The sequence below is a fragment of the Panthera uncia genome, chromosome B4, assembly GCF_023721935.1.
Source record: "Panthera uncia isolate 11264 chromosome B4, Puncia_PCG_1.0, whole genome shotgun sequence".
Taxonomy (NCBI): Eukaryota; Metazoa; Chordata; class Mammalia; order Carnivora; family Felidae; genus Panthera; species Panthera uncia.
Window position 1 is genome coordinate 128878379 of NC_064809.1, and position 13079 is coordinate 128891457.

The 13079-nt window shown below is 50.0% G+C and overlaps 1 protein-coding gene across 3 annotated transcripts; it reads right to left on the reverse strand.

Moving 5' to 3' along the window:
- Positions 1-30: 30 nt before the first annotated feature.
- JOSD1 (Josephin domain containing 1) lies at positions 31-11498 on the reverse strand. Of its 3 annotated transcripts, none has more exons than XM_049626369.1 (5): positions 11290-11498; positions 10124-10956; positions 3297-3425; positions 2982-3176; positions 31-2146 (listed from the first exon to the last, which is right to left on the reverse strand). In XM_049626369.1, the coding sequence occupies exons 2-5, from the start codon at positions 10306-10308 to the stop codon at positions 2047-2049; spliced, it is 609 nt and encodes a 202-aa protein (XP_049482326.1). In that variant the 5' UTR covers positions 10309-10956; positions 11290-11498; the 3' UTR covers positions 31-2046. The 3 variants fall into 3 exon arrangements, with proteins under 3 accessions (XP_049482326.1, XP_049482325.1, XP_049482324.1); XM_049626368.1 differs by having other exon boundaries at positions 11217-11299; XM_049626367.1 differs by lacking the exon at positions 11290-11498 and having other exon boundaries at positions 10124-11209.
- Between the last annotated feature and the right edge of the window lie 1581 nt (positions 11499-13079).

Genomic DNA, 13079 nt, shown 5'->3' on the forward strand with positions numbered 1-13079 from the left:
TTTACAGAATTATAAATTCAGGCAGACATATAACATGTACGGAGTTTTCCATTTTTAATATTTGGTTAAACAAAATACATCTTTTGTAAACAAACCCAGCACAAGGCCAACAAAAAAAAGGAATAAAAGCAAGAAAAAAAGCCTAGGGTTGCCCCTTATTGGGCATCAGGGTCAGGCCTGCCCCTTTCCTTAAAGGACATGGGGCTTTTTGCCCTTGGGCATCAGCATGGGTCCCTGTTCCTAAGCACCAGAATTGGATATGAACAGAGTAACCAGCCCTGAAATGTGTCAGCGTCTTTGCATATCCCATTGGCTCATGGACTCCAAGTGCACGGGGACTCCTTTGAAGTGCCATTTGCACAGGCCCAAGCAGATTGGTGGAGAGGAGTTCCCTCCTCCCCCTCCCAGGAAATGGCTTACTATCACTGACAGTGCCCGTGGACCCAAGGTCCTGCTCGTGACAATCAGGTTGGCTGTAACTTCTGGCTGGTGGTGGTTGGAATGTCATTGTGCAGGGGTAAGGAGCTCCCTGTGGTGCCAAGCAGGTCTGGTGTGGAAAATGGTGCAGAAGAGACTGCAGCCAGTTGCCGAGAGGGTGTAATGCAGTAGCCGCTTGGTGGCCTCTGTTACTCAGCATAAAAAATGGCCTTGTTGGATTGAAGATACATGTGCAGAAAAAGTGCTGGTGTAAACATGCACTCCAGTCACAGTGGGGAGAAAGCCTCAGCTTCGTCCTGTCAAGCCTGCTCAGTCTTGACGCGCAAGCCCCAGGCTGGCTTTGCCGCTGGAGAGGCGTGTGGCCAGCGGGGCAGCTCTCAGACCTGCCAAGACCATCGATGCGTAAGCGTAAGCGGCAGACAGGCCATCCCCGCCCACCCCCCCGCCTCGAGGCAACTACGACCACTTTGGTGACGCGCCATGTGGTACACTTCCCCTCCTTCTCTTCTGTTTTCCAAAGTTACAGGAGAAAAGTGGCCTACAGCTGTTTCAAGAGGTAGGGGGTAGATCAACTTTCAGTTGACGTGTAAAGGAAACCAAAGACATGACAAACCCGGGTCCTCTAACGTGATGCACATAAACACCCAACTGGAGGGCTCTGACTCTTGTCACTATAGGGACTCAGCCTGGGACTTCTACCAGTTCTAGCTGCTCTTAATCTCTGAGAAGCTTGTCTTCACGATACTTGCCTCACCCAGCTGTGTCTCAAACTAGTGGAATTTGCTATCAAAAGCAGACTTGTTTCCTGACTGCCAGAGTGTGTCAACTGGGAAAACTGCCCTTTTGCCTGCCTTGTGCCCAGAGCCCCCTAAATCAATGTAGTGAAGCGGCAGGGACAACGCTGGAGCGAGGCGGACAGGCCCCCCGGGCCTGCCCCAGTCTGGCTTCCGCCACGTCCTCTTAGGTATCTAGCTCACCCTGTCACACTAGAATATTGCGGGCCTCAACCACCCGGCGCGGAACGCTAGAGAACTTTTCATTATAAGACTCCAAGGATGGCCGTTGACCACCCTTAAAAACGGGGGTAATGGGTGGCATTGAGGGTTGGAGACGGCATGCTGTACCAACTGCTGGCGTTTTGGAGATGGTTTCCTGAGAGGCCCTTCTGCTCTGGGTCCGTCAAGCCAGTCGCGTGGGCTTCGCGTGTACTATGTCTTCAGACCCACTGGTTGCCAGGAAAGGGGAAGTGGAGGCAGCATCTCCAGGTGAGTCACAGCAGCAGTGAACTCCAGCAGAGCCTCTGTCAAGTTCTCGTGGGAATGGGGAAAATAAGCTGGGACCCACCTTCCTTTCTCCTCTCTGAAATAAAACAAGGGTCTTCCAGTGCTGGCCCTAAGCACACAGAGCTCCTACCTTCCTTTCCCAGGAATGAGTAACGCTGGTTGCTTCTCGTAACAGTCCACACATCTGTCCTATTGCACTGTCAGATCTGAGGGCAAAACCCAGTGAGATGTTTGGGGAAGTGGCAGGGGCAGACCCGCTGTATAGGCCACAGCACGTTACAGACGATTTCGGGGCTGAGGTGAGGGAAGGATGGGTAGAACTGCGTTACACGTCAGCCCTCCAACTCTGATGGGCCTCCACCTCTTCTGGTACCACCAGCAGGAGTTCACAGTTCTTTCCTCGCAAGTGATGTTTTAGAAATTTCCTGTGGGAACAACGGGGAGATGAAAGAGAAGATGAAATGCTGGTAAAACTGCAAATTCCAGTCTCAGGGCCGTGTGTTCACCAGTGACCTCCTCAGCTATACCCTCGGCAGCCCCCAAACTCTCGAGTAGGGATCTGTTCTTGCAGCTTCTGCAACTGGCTACCCCTCGATCTGGCCACTTAATTTCCAAGCTGAATTTTCGCTCATTCTCATATAGAACTGCCAAACTATCGGGGCACCTGGGTGGCTCAGTCGGTTGAGCATCCGACTTTGGCTCTCGCGGTTGGTGAGTTCGAGCCCCGCATCAGGCTCTGTGCTGACAGCTCAGAGCCTGGAGCCTCTTCAGATTCTGTGTGTGTGTGTGTGTGTGTCTCTCTCTCTCTGTCTCTCTCTGCCCCTCACCCACTTGCATTCTGTCTCTCTCTCAAAAATATTTAAAAATAAAATAAAATAAAATAAAATAAAAGTTTCTTCTTCGGTCTCCGGGAAATTTAGCCCTCTCTGGCCTGAATGTCTGTCTTCCTCCCTCTGAACTGGCAGCTTCACCATCAGTTGTCTGAGTACAGAGAATGCTACAATGCCAGTCCTACCAGACCAGAGGGTCAGCATGCCGGGGGCTGGGGCTTCTCTACCAAAGGGACTTCCCGTCCTCATGGGCCATCAAAGATTGAGGTGTTTCAAGCCCGAGACCCTGTGATTCTAAGCAAGGCGGGGAGAGGATCCCAGGAGCTAGGAATCTCATCTCCTTCGTCGAGTAAAAAGAAAAAAAAAGAAAGACGGGCTCAACTTCCCCAACACACCGACGGAAGGAGCCCAGCACGTTCCCAGCAGGTACCTGAGCTCGCTCTCGCCTCCAATCCACTCGGGCATCTTCAGTTTGGAGTCGAGGTTGTAGTAGGCACCTCCCACCTCTCGAACACAGATCCAGTGCTGCCTTTTGAGAGGCAACTTCAGCGGACCCCAGCACAGGCTGGAGGGCAGGTTCATGATGAAGCCCATGACGTTAGTGAGAGCAATGGCGCTGACATCCCTGCGGAGGAAGAGCGGCGTCAGGCTCCGAGGCCGTCCGCGCCCCAAGGTCCCCCCGGGAGCACCTCCCCACGCGTGCCCGAGCGACAGTCCTCATCGGGTCAAGCCTGGTTCGGGTTACCTGCGCTTGTCCCACCAGACAGCTTCGTAGCCTTTGGTCTGAAGTGCTGCCATAATGACGTTCACGTCGTAGTTCCCGTTTCCTAACATGCTCTTCTTGTGGGGCGTCACCATGGTGTTCGGAGACAGCCTGCACGCGTGCAAGGAGCCGGGCTGAGACTCGTGGGCCCGGCCACCCGACCTTCTGCCCCACACGCCCCGGACACCTTCCAGCGTCCAGCGCAGCGCGCCCCCGCAAGGCCTGTTCCCCCCACTCAGGTACAAGGTAGCTCAATACTTTACCGACGTATTTTACAGTCGGGGCTCCTACTGCACTAGGGATTGCCTTTCTTCTTATGCAAAACATTAATTCGGTGGTGCCAGGGCTTAGCTGTCTGTCATCCAGAAAGTCACTGGACACAGACTGTACTCTTATGATGGAGTCTCATTTGTGAAGCCCCTGGCCTATCCCTGTCTGCGGCCTTCTTCACCGCAGACCTTCCTGCTTTAATACAGCCATTTTTTTTTAAACATTAGAAAACAGTAATTGAGATTTTCATTTGCGTGGATAGTATTTTTTGCTACTCTTGTTTTTTTTACAGTTTAAATGCTTTCCATTTAAGGCTTGCACACTTGGTAATCATTAATCCTTAAATACTCCAAGGGCTACAGGAGCCCAGGCATGAAACAAAAACGTATGCACCGGGGCCACGTGTAAAAGCACTAAGAACTAATAAGGCCTACATTAAACTGGCATGTCTGAGCCACCTAAAGCATTTCAAATATACGTGTCTGCTTGTGTAAGTACTTGAATAAAAAAAATTTTTTTAAGCTTATTTATTTTGAGACAGAGTGCATAAGCAAGGGAGGGGCAGAGAGAGAGAGGGAGAGAGAGAATTCCAAGCAGGCTCTGCACGGTCAGTGGAGAGCCCAGCACAGGGCTGTATCTCCTAAACTGTGAGATCATGACCTGAGCTGAGATCAAGAGCTGGAAGCTTAACCGACTGAGCCACCCAGGCGCCCCTGGAATAAAAAAGTTTTTAAAAACTGAAACACAAAGAATCAACTGAAAACAATGTCTGTGCCAAACAAAACTCAATTACAGTCCACGCGCCCACCCCGCTCTGGGCCATTTTTGGCTGGGCCTCATCAGCTACTCCTTTGTCTCCAGCAAGGTCAGCTCCGAAGGCACTTCCAGTCCTATTATTTGGTTTTCACAGGCTTGTCAGGCCGGGACTTGAGGAAAGGCCTTCTTGAAGGAAGGGCTGGATTCCTTTTGTCGGGCTGTGAAGGGAAGTGTGAGCTTCTTGGGAACGAACGTGGAGGGCAGTATCCAGGAAGCCGCTAAGGGCCAGCTCCAGAGGAGAGCCAGGGCTCGAGGGCAACTCTGAACACTCAAGAACTCTTACAAAGTTTGTTTTTTTTTAAACTTCTCTGTACACGGTGACCACACTGATATTTTTCAAACATAAAACATTCCTCCCACTGCTTAAACCTTCCAATGGTTCCCAAAGCACTTAAATACAAGCTAAATGATTTGCTTTCTAGGCAAGGCCCTCAAGACACTGCTGACCTCATCCCTATCGCTGGGCACAAAGACCTTCTCTCTGCTACTTAAACACACAAAACACCTTCTCACCCGAGGGCCGTTGCACGTGCTCCCTGTTTCTACCACACTCACTGTTCTGCTGTCTGGAATGCTCTTTCCCTAGGTCTGCACTTGGTTTGCTCCTTATTATTTGGGTCTCAAGTGTTAGTGCCTTAGAGGCCTTCTCTGACCACCCCAACCTTCAGTTTCTTCCAGGCACCAGCTCTTACCCCACCTGCTTTAATCACAGCCCCTGTCGCCACCAGACGCGTCTGGTTTTCCACACTAGAATGACAGGTGTCTCCATCCCGTTAGGGCTACCCCACCAGGACCCAAGGGGTGCCTGGCACATAACAGGTGCTCAAGGAATGTTTATTGAAACATTCACCGTGTTTATTTTGTTGCTCTCTTTCTTGGGAAACTTTCGAAGCAGACCCTTCCAAAGAGCTTGTGTGCTTGTTCTCCAGAGCGAGCAAAGAAGAGGGCTGGAGGACACTAACCTTCCCTCTGCAACCAGATTGCATCTTACCATCATAATAACTACTACTTATTGAAAAATTTCGTGCCATGCCGTCCAATGCTAGATCCTTTCATATGTATCTCACTTAATTTTCACCAGAAACCCATGAGGCTGTAAGTTATTCCCATTTTATAGGTTAAAAAACTGAAGTTTGGTGATTTAAAATGACTGGCCTGTAATCGCTTATCTTGTAAGTGACAGCACTAGGATTCGTTCGTGCTTGGGTTTGTCTGACTCCAGTGCTGTGCTTCCCGTCTTGTGTCGAGGAGCCAAGAATCAGAGTGGGTGGTGGCAGCGGCTGATAAGAGGAAGAGCTGGCACACCCTGGGGTCTGGGGCTAAAATGCAGCTTAAGAGGACAAAGGCCCTCAGTAGGCTCTCGTATTAAAATAAAAAAGCATATGGAAGCAAGCCTAGCTCCAGGTATATCAAGCTCCTACCCTTTCACCGATTTTCCAGTAGCTTCTCCCTACTTTCAGTGAAGTCTCTTGCCAGGAGATGCGTGAAGGCTCCAACAAGGAAATTTCCAGGCCTTCTACCTTGTTCACCATTTTACTCCCTACCAAAACTTACAGCCACGCTCTCCCGAGGGTGCTCCCAGAGGATCACAGAAGGTGTTCAATACAATAACGGCTGAATGAACCAGGTAAAAAGGTTTCCTGCAGGAATTCCTAGAGCCCCGAATACGCTAATATTTACCTTGAGTCTTGAGGAGACAGGGTACGTTGCGGTTCCCAAACGTATCTGACCACACATTTTTTTGAGGTGCACCTTACAGGAGTTTCCTAGGGTCTCCTTGTCCCATACATTCTATCTCCGATTCCCACCTTCTCCTGTCTATTCCCATTGTCTCTCCCTGAACTGGAGCCTCCTTGCTCCATATCTGGGCTTTTGAAACAGGTTCCTAAATTGATCTCACTTCCAAACTCTCCTTCCACCAAGTCCCTTATATGTTCCTGCCACACTCACCAAGGTACGATGTTCTTACTTTCATGTAAGAACTGCCCGCTGGCTAACCCCAACCCTCCCGGCCCTACGGGGCCTGCTGTCTCTTTGGGCTTTTTAGTGCACTTCAAACACCACGACCACACGGCCTCTATTCTCTCATTGTATTTCCTGTTCCAAGCCAAATCCTAAAGCTTCTTCAAGGTCAACCTCACATCCTACCTTTGCCACGGAATCTTTCCTGGCTCCTGTGTAGCAGAAAATACAGGGAGATTGGGAGGACTACACATTATCCTAGCAACCAGCACCGGGACTAGTCGTGAGATTTAATCTCCATGCCTCTTAGCGTATCTGTAACAATGGGAACGATTCCCATTTTACAAGACCATTAGAGAATTCCGTTGTCTTATACATGTCCAACCAAACAGCAAACTCCTGAAGCAAAGGGGATGGCTCTGCTACTCTGCAGCCCTCACAGCTAAGCAGTGGCAACTGAGTAAACATGTGTCGCCCAGATGATCAATACAGGAAATGCTGAGAATGGCTTCCACCTCATTCCCAGGGTGGTCATTTGAATACACGGGGTCTGTCCAGTGTGCCCATTATATCAGTACTTGTTTTTACTTTAACGATAGTCAAATGCCCACTGTGTCAGCTACTCTTATGAGGTTTCCCTCTTAATCCTTCCAATAGTCCTGAGATAGAGGTTAATCTCACAGAGTGAATAAGGATGCTTATGGTGATTTGCACGATCACATATACGGCTGGTGAGTGGTACAGCTAAGATCCAACCCCTTCCCCTAAGACTACGCTCAGCAGTGTCCTGGACAGTTCAACACACTGGACCCACTGAACTCCCTGGCATCCTGTTCTGTGATTGTTTTCTGGAGACTCCTTGGCAAACTCTTGCTCGGGACGGCTTTAGTGACTCGGGACAGAAGTTCTGGACTATAAAGCAAGCCTCTCACTTCGGTCGTCACAGCCACAGGTTGGAGCCATGAGATCTGAAGTGATCTGTAAGTGAGAAGACAGGCTCTTGCCAGGTCTCACTAATGCCTAGGCCCTCAGCTGAGTTCCTGGTCCTCCCTGGAGGTTACCACTGTGTCTGGCTATGGTGGTGAGTTCAGATTTTAACAACGACAACAAGATGTGGAAACATTCATGAAGAGTCCTTTCTCTCCTAATTATGACTTTCCGTTTCATCAGGTCTGAAGAAATGTGCCATTAGAAAACAGGGCTCAGAAGAACTTCATGATGTGTCTTTAAATCATTAAATACATAAAGCACAGATCACAAGGCCGGGCACATAGATGTACTCTGCAGGTACTGGTGATCATGATGTGTTTGCCTGGCCCTTAGACAAGGTAATTTCAATCTCTGCAGGCTAACATTCAACGCCATTTCTGAATTTACCACCACCACACCTTTAAATGTGGCCCCTTCCACCTGCTCAGGGACATTTTACTGGGGAGGCTGCATTTCTTTATGGCAGAAAACGCTGGCTGTTCACCAATACCTAAAATCTCTTTGTCCCTTCCAGCTTGCATTAGATTTTTTGAGCGGTATCAGCCTGGTTTCTGTTTAGATTTTAACAGCTATTTCATCCTGGGAAGGGATGCATAGCTAGCTGCAAGAACATTTAATCACTGAAAAATTGAGGAGAGCCTCGTGAGGATGGTTCGAGGCCTGAGGAGTTTCCGAGTAACAACTCTGCAAGGCTGCCGCTCTATCATTTCACTTCCCAATGTTTCCTTTTTCAACGCAGAGGGACACATACGATGAAATGTTCAGGATCGGACATCCGCATCTGAATACATGCACCACGTCACCTGCCCAGTTTCTGAGCTTTTCTCCAATTTCACATGTTGAAAACTGATCCTTTTCAAACCAACGACCTCTTTTGCCATCACTGCGGCGGTTACCACGATCTTCAAATCCTGGACTCTGCCACCTTGACTCCTCTCTTCCCCATCCCCAGGTTCCTGTTGAGCCACTAGCTTTGGTTCTAAGTCCCTGCTCATTTCTATTCCAAACATGAGTCATCTCAAGTCCCATAACTGTATTGAAACTCCACCCTGCCTTTGTATTTCTTTTTTTATCTGGCTAAAAGCGAACTGCTCCGATGAACTTCCTCTCAACAAACAGCATTCATCAAAATTTTTCTCCCATTTCTCCCAGCCATCAGCCACATCTTCAAACAGGGACAGAACTTTGTATCCGGGAATTTGAAATTATCTGGCTAACCCTGCCAACATTACTACTGTTTCCGTTAAGACCCAAACAGATCCTCTTTTCCCCTCCGTTTAAACGGCTCTAAATCCCTCGGGTTTTAACTTCATTTGAGTCTGTTCTCAAGGCCTGGTCAGTGTATGGCTCTGGGATGTACTTAGCGGCTGAGTCCTGTTCAACTTGTTTTCTCTACAGTGCCCAGCAGCGCTTGGCTGGCTGCAGGCAGCTCATAAATCCTTGTTTATACAATTCTATTGCCTCTCCCTCATCTGATCCCTTTCACACTTTGTTTCTATTTATCCACACCAAATCTTTCCACCTAAAATACACAGAATTCCACCTCTGGAAGTGGGAACAGAGTGTATTTTCTTACGTACTGGTTTGCTATTACTTTGAGATGGATCCTTACATTGTGCGGACCGGAAACTGGGGAGGCTAGTACAAATTTGCAAAAGCTTTAATAGCCAGGAATAGAACTCCGGTTCCATGTGAGTGTTTAGCAAATATTTAGCATTCTTTCATTCAGGGAAAACACCACTGAAAGAGTCCTGCGATTACCCGCAAACTGCTTATAATCATCATCCATATCTTTGGGCCCAGGCCCAACATACTAGCAGGGTGAATGGATGCAGATAATAGAACTACTCTGACATGCCTTTCCAGGACTCAGAAAGCAGCCGAGCAGATGTCCTGCTGTGTCCATCCAGACACTGCAGAACTAATTCTCAAACCCTTTTGATAAAAACGATTTTAGAACATCAAAGTAGACAGAGAAAGAGCTGAATTTCTATCACCCTGTCAGGTAACATTTTGCAAAGTGGGTTAAAAAAAAAAAAAAGGCCATCTAGAATGAAAGGGAAAGGGGAAGAGATCTAGAGTCCATTTCAAAGCACAGCTTTGCTACTTGGAAGCTATTTGAACAAATTACCTGACCTTTCTGCCTGTTTCTCTATCCATAAAATAGAGACAGTAAAATGACTGCTGGGGAGGGGTATACAGAGCAATGCACAAAAAGCACCAAGGCCAGCACATGGCCTCATGGGAAAACTGGGCACGGTGTATAGCTGAGCACCCTGCTTATAAAACCCACAACATTCCACCTCTGATGGCAGGTGACTGAGGGTGTACAGACCTTGTCCCCTTTCCAGACTGTAAACTCTCAGACCAGGGCTTGAGAGGCATTATAGCACAGTGGTCAACAGCACAGACACGAACCTGAATTCAAACTTGGCCCCATCTGTTGTTGTTACCTAAGGCAAATTACTGAACTCCTCTGAGCCCTGTTTGTACCCATAAAATGGAAATAACACAAATTGCATGGGATTGCTGAGGACATCACACGAGATGACACAACAGAGGGTCCTAGCACTATGCCCAGCCTACAGTAAGTGCTCAATAAATGAGAGTGATTATTATTTTTCCCATTTCTGTGTCCCTTACATCTGCTAACAGCATCTAGCTAATTAATATGTTGGTTTGAAGGCTTACCTAGCGGAGACACTGCCCCACCCACAGAAATGCAGAAATAGCAAAACGTGTAAAAATGGCAAGGAGAAGGAGTCCCCTACCTCTGGAAAATCTCTTGCAGCGTTTCGCGGGTGAAGGCGTTGCTGTCCTGGAAGACGTTATTGAGGGCATGCAGGGCACAAAGCTCCCTGCGCTGTTTCTCATGGTAGATTTGTGGGGGTGCTGCCTGGGGCAGCTCTACAGATTCAGATTTGGCCTTGTCTCCTTTCCATGGCACGCAACTCATGTTTTCGTTTTAGGCTCCAGAGAGGGCTGAAAACACCCCACCCTTCTTCCCTCCAGAGGAAGAATGTAAGTAAGCTTCTCAGTCTTTCCAGGATTCCTGAGGTCCACCTTATTTTCTGATGTCCATGATTTATGCTTGGTCACGGGGAGAAGAGGTTGGAATCAAAAGGAAAAGAAAATCCACCTCTTCTCTTTTCAATAGGAAGATCACTTTTGGATTTAGTGTTATTTCGCCACCGCTGTCAAAGTGCAGAATTTTTTCAAAAATCATAGGAAATCTAAGACCTTGCTTCCCTCCTCCCACCCTCCCCTCCAAACACCCCCGACGATTTTCTTGCTGTATTTGCCTCTCTGCAAATGCCAACCAGGCCTCAATGCAGGAGGACCGAACGGAATTGGTCACATCGCTCCTTTTCTTCCATTTCTTTCGAACCGCAACGCCACCGACTCAGGAGACAAGGCCTAGGTGGTGGGTAAAACGCAAAATTCGAGCAGCTAGCGAGGGCAGGCCAGCGTGGGATCGCGGGAGGTGCTGGGGCCTCGTAGGCGGCTCTCCATCCCCTCGGGTGCGGCGGGGCCCCGCAGGGCGCGGGCCGAGGCGGGGGCGGCTCCCTCCGAACCCGCGGACTCTCACCCTCTCGCCGCGGCCCTGCGGAGGAGACAACTCCGGTCAGCTCCGGCGGTCGGGCGGGCAGCCTCGGAGAACCAGGCTGGCGGGCTAAGCGGCGGGGCGGGTCCGGCCCCAGCCCGAGGGAAGGTTCTGCGCAGCTACCCGCAGGCCCGCGAGGGGTGGGGTCGGGCCCACCCCGCTTCGCCGCCCACACCCCAACCTCCCTGCCCGTCACGTGAGTGCAAGGCGACACGCCCTCCCGCCGCTGCCCCTACTCGCACCGCCCGTCGCCCCCTCACCGCTACTGGCCGCCACCTGACGCTGCGGGCCGCCACCTGGGCCGCGCTCGGGCGGGCGGGCAAGCGCGCGCACCTGAGCCCGACGTCAGCAGCCCTCGCCGGGCGCGTGCTCCGGAAACGCCCTCCTGCGCCGTCCCCGCTCCCGGCCGCCGCGGCGTCACCTATGACGTCAGCCAGTCGTCAGGCGGCGCCGGCTCCAAGGCCCCGGCTGCCACGGGTCGGCTGAGTGGGTGTGGGCAGCGTGGGGCGGCCTAGGGACAGTAGGGCCAGGGGGTGCGGCGGCTGCCGCCACTAGAGCTGGTGCGCGGCTCCTGGTTCCCGGGCTGGGTAGGGCGGGGCGGCCTGCCGGAGTCTCGCCTCGACGTCCGCCGCTCCCCACCCCTCCCCTGGCGTCCGCGACGTTCCGGGGCGGCGACCCGGCCTGCGGCTGCACTTTGCGGCTCTCCCCGCCCTTTCCCCCTCTCTGGGCCAGACTTCTCGAGCGGAGTGCTTTCGAGAACCTGGACTAGCTCCTCCTGCGTTGACCGTTCTATGTTTGCCTAGCGCGCCGTTCACCAGGTGATTTCCAAGAACCTTACTGATGCGGCCGGGCGTAAATTGTCTTGGTTAGTGGCCCCGCCGCCCCCCACTTCCTTGGGAGCGCTGAGGGTAAGTGCCTCGCCCGGAGTCACGTTTCAAGTGAAACAGAGTCCGATTTCAGTGCCTTGGTGTCGAATTTCGGTGCAATACACTGAGACCACTGTCCTCTCACCCTCGCCCCCCCCCTCCCCCCATCTTACGGGGGTTGACACAGAATCCTCTCTGGGTTTTCTCAAGGTGTTTTGTGTGTCAAGCAGGTAAACTCCCTGTCTTGCGTGAACTTTCCCCCCTTACCTAACTTCTAGGTCATGTGGAAGGCGTCATCCACCTTAGTTGCCCTTCTTCGGGATTTTAGTTCAGGGAATTGGAAAAACAATAAAAAATCATGCAATTCATTTTTTAAAAAGATTTTTAAATGTTTATTTATCTTAAGGCTTATTTATTTTGAGAGAGAGGGAGAGGGAGAGAGAGAGAGAGAGAATCCCAAGCAGGCTTCTTGCTGTCCGTGCAAAGCCGGATGTAGGGCTCCATCTCCCGAACCAGGAGGCCATAACCTGAGCCCAAGTGGGGACACTTAACCAACTGAGCCACCCAGGCACACCAATTTGTTTCTTTCTTTAGCCCTGCTACAACAGTGACACCATTACATTCACCACAGTTGCTACTTTAAAGCAAGCTTGCGTGCTTACCACGTGGTTGGGAGTCCTACCCTAATCCAGACAACTTTTAAATTATCTGAAATTTTTGTAATTTGTCAACCACCTAAGAGTTGCAGTTCTATTTTAATAAGATTAGTTAATGGAGGCTTGCAAGCACTGTTCTAAGTGCTTACCATATGCTAATTTATTTTCTGCTTTATTTTCTGTGCCTTGAGGTAGCTGCTTCATTTTTTTTTTTAAGAGGAGACAGCTCAGGCTCAGAGAGGTTAATTAACTTGTTGGGAGGTCACACAGCTAAGTAGTGGACCCAGGATTGAACTTAGGTTCTACCCTTTCTTCAGAAAGAGGATGTAAAAATGGGTAGGGAATTCCCTTCCCCAAATGTAGTTGTAGATTTCTCTATTCAAGTAAAGAAGCACCTTCTCTTGAGAATATTTTTTTCTGGGCAAGCACTATAGTGAGGAGGACATGTGTTTTAGTGTACCAATAGATGTCAGCACATTCTGAACTTAAATTCTTTCTGGAAGAGCCAGTTGGTAAGATGCTATATCCTAATTATTATTCTAGATTACTAATGCTTGATATTTGGCTTTTCGGCCAAATCAAGATTTTAACATTTTTAACT

Coding starts and splice junctions, on each gene's coding strand:
- JOSD1 (XM_049626369.1), bottom strand. CDS start 10,308: ATGAGTTGCGTGCCATGGAAAGGAGACAAGGCCAAATCTGAATCTGTA. Junction 3,177..3,296: donor GTCTGGTGGGACAAGCGCAG/GTAACCCGAACC, acceptor CTTCCTCCGCAG/GGATGTCAGCGCCATTGCTC. Junction 2,147..2,981: donor GGAGGCGAGAGCGAGCTCAG/GTACCTGCTGGG, acceptor TTGTTCCCACAG/GAAATTTCTAAAACATCACT.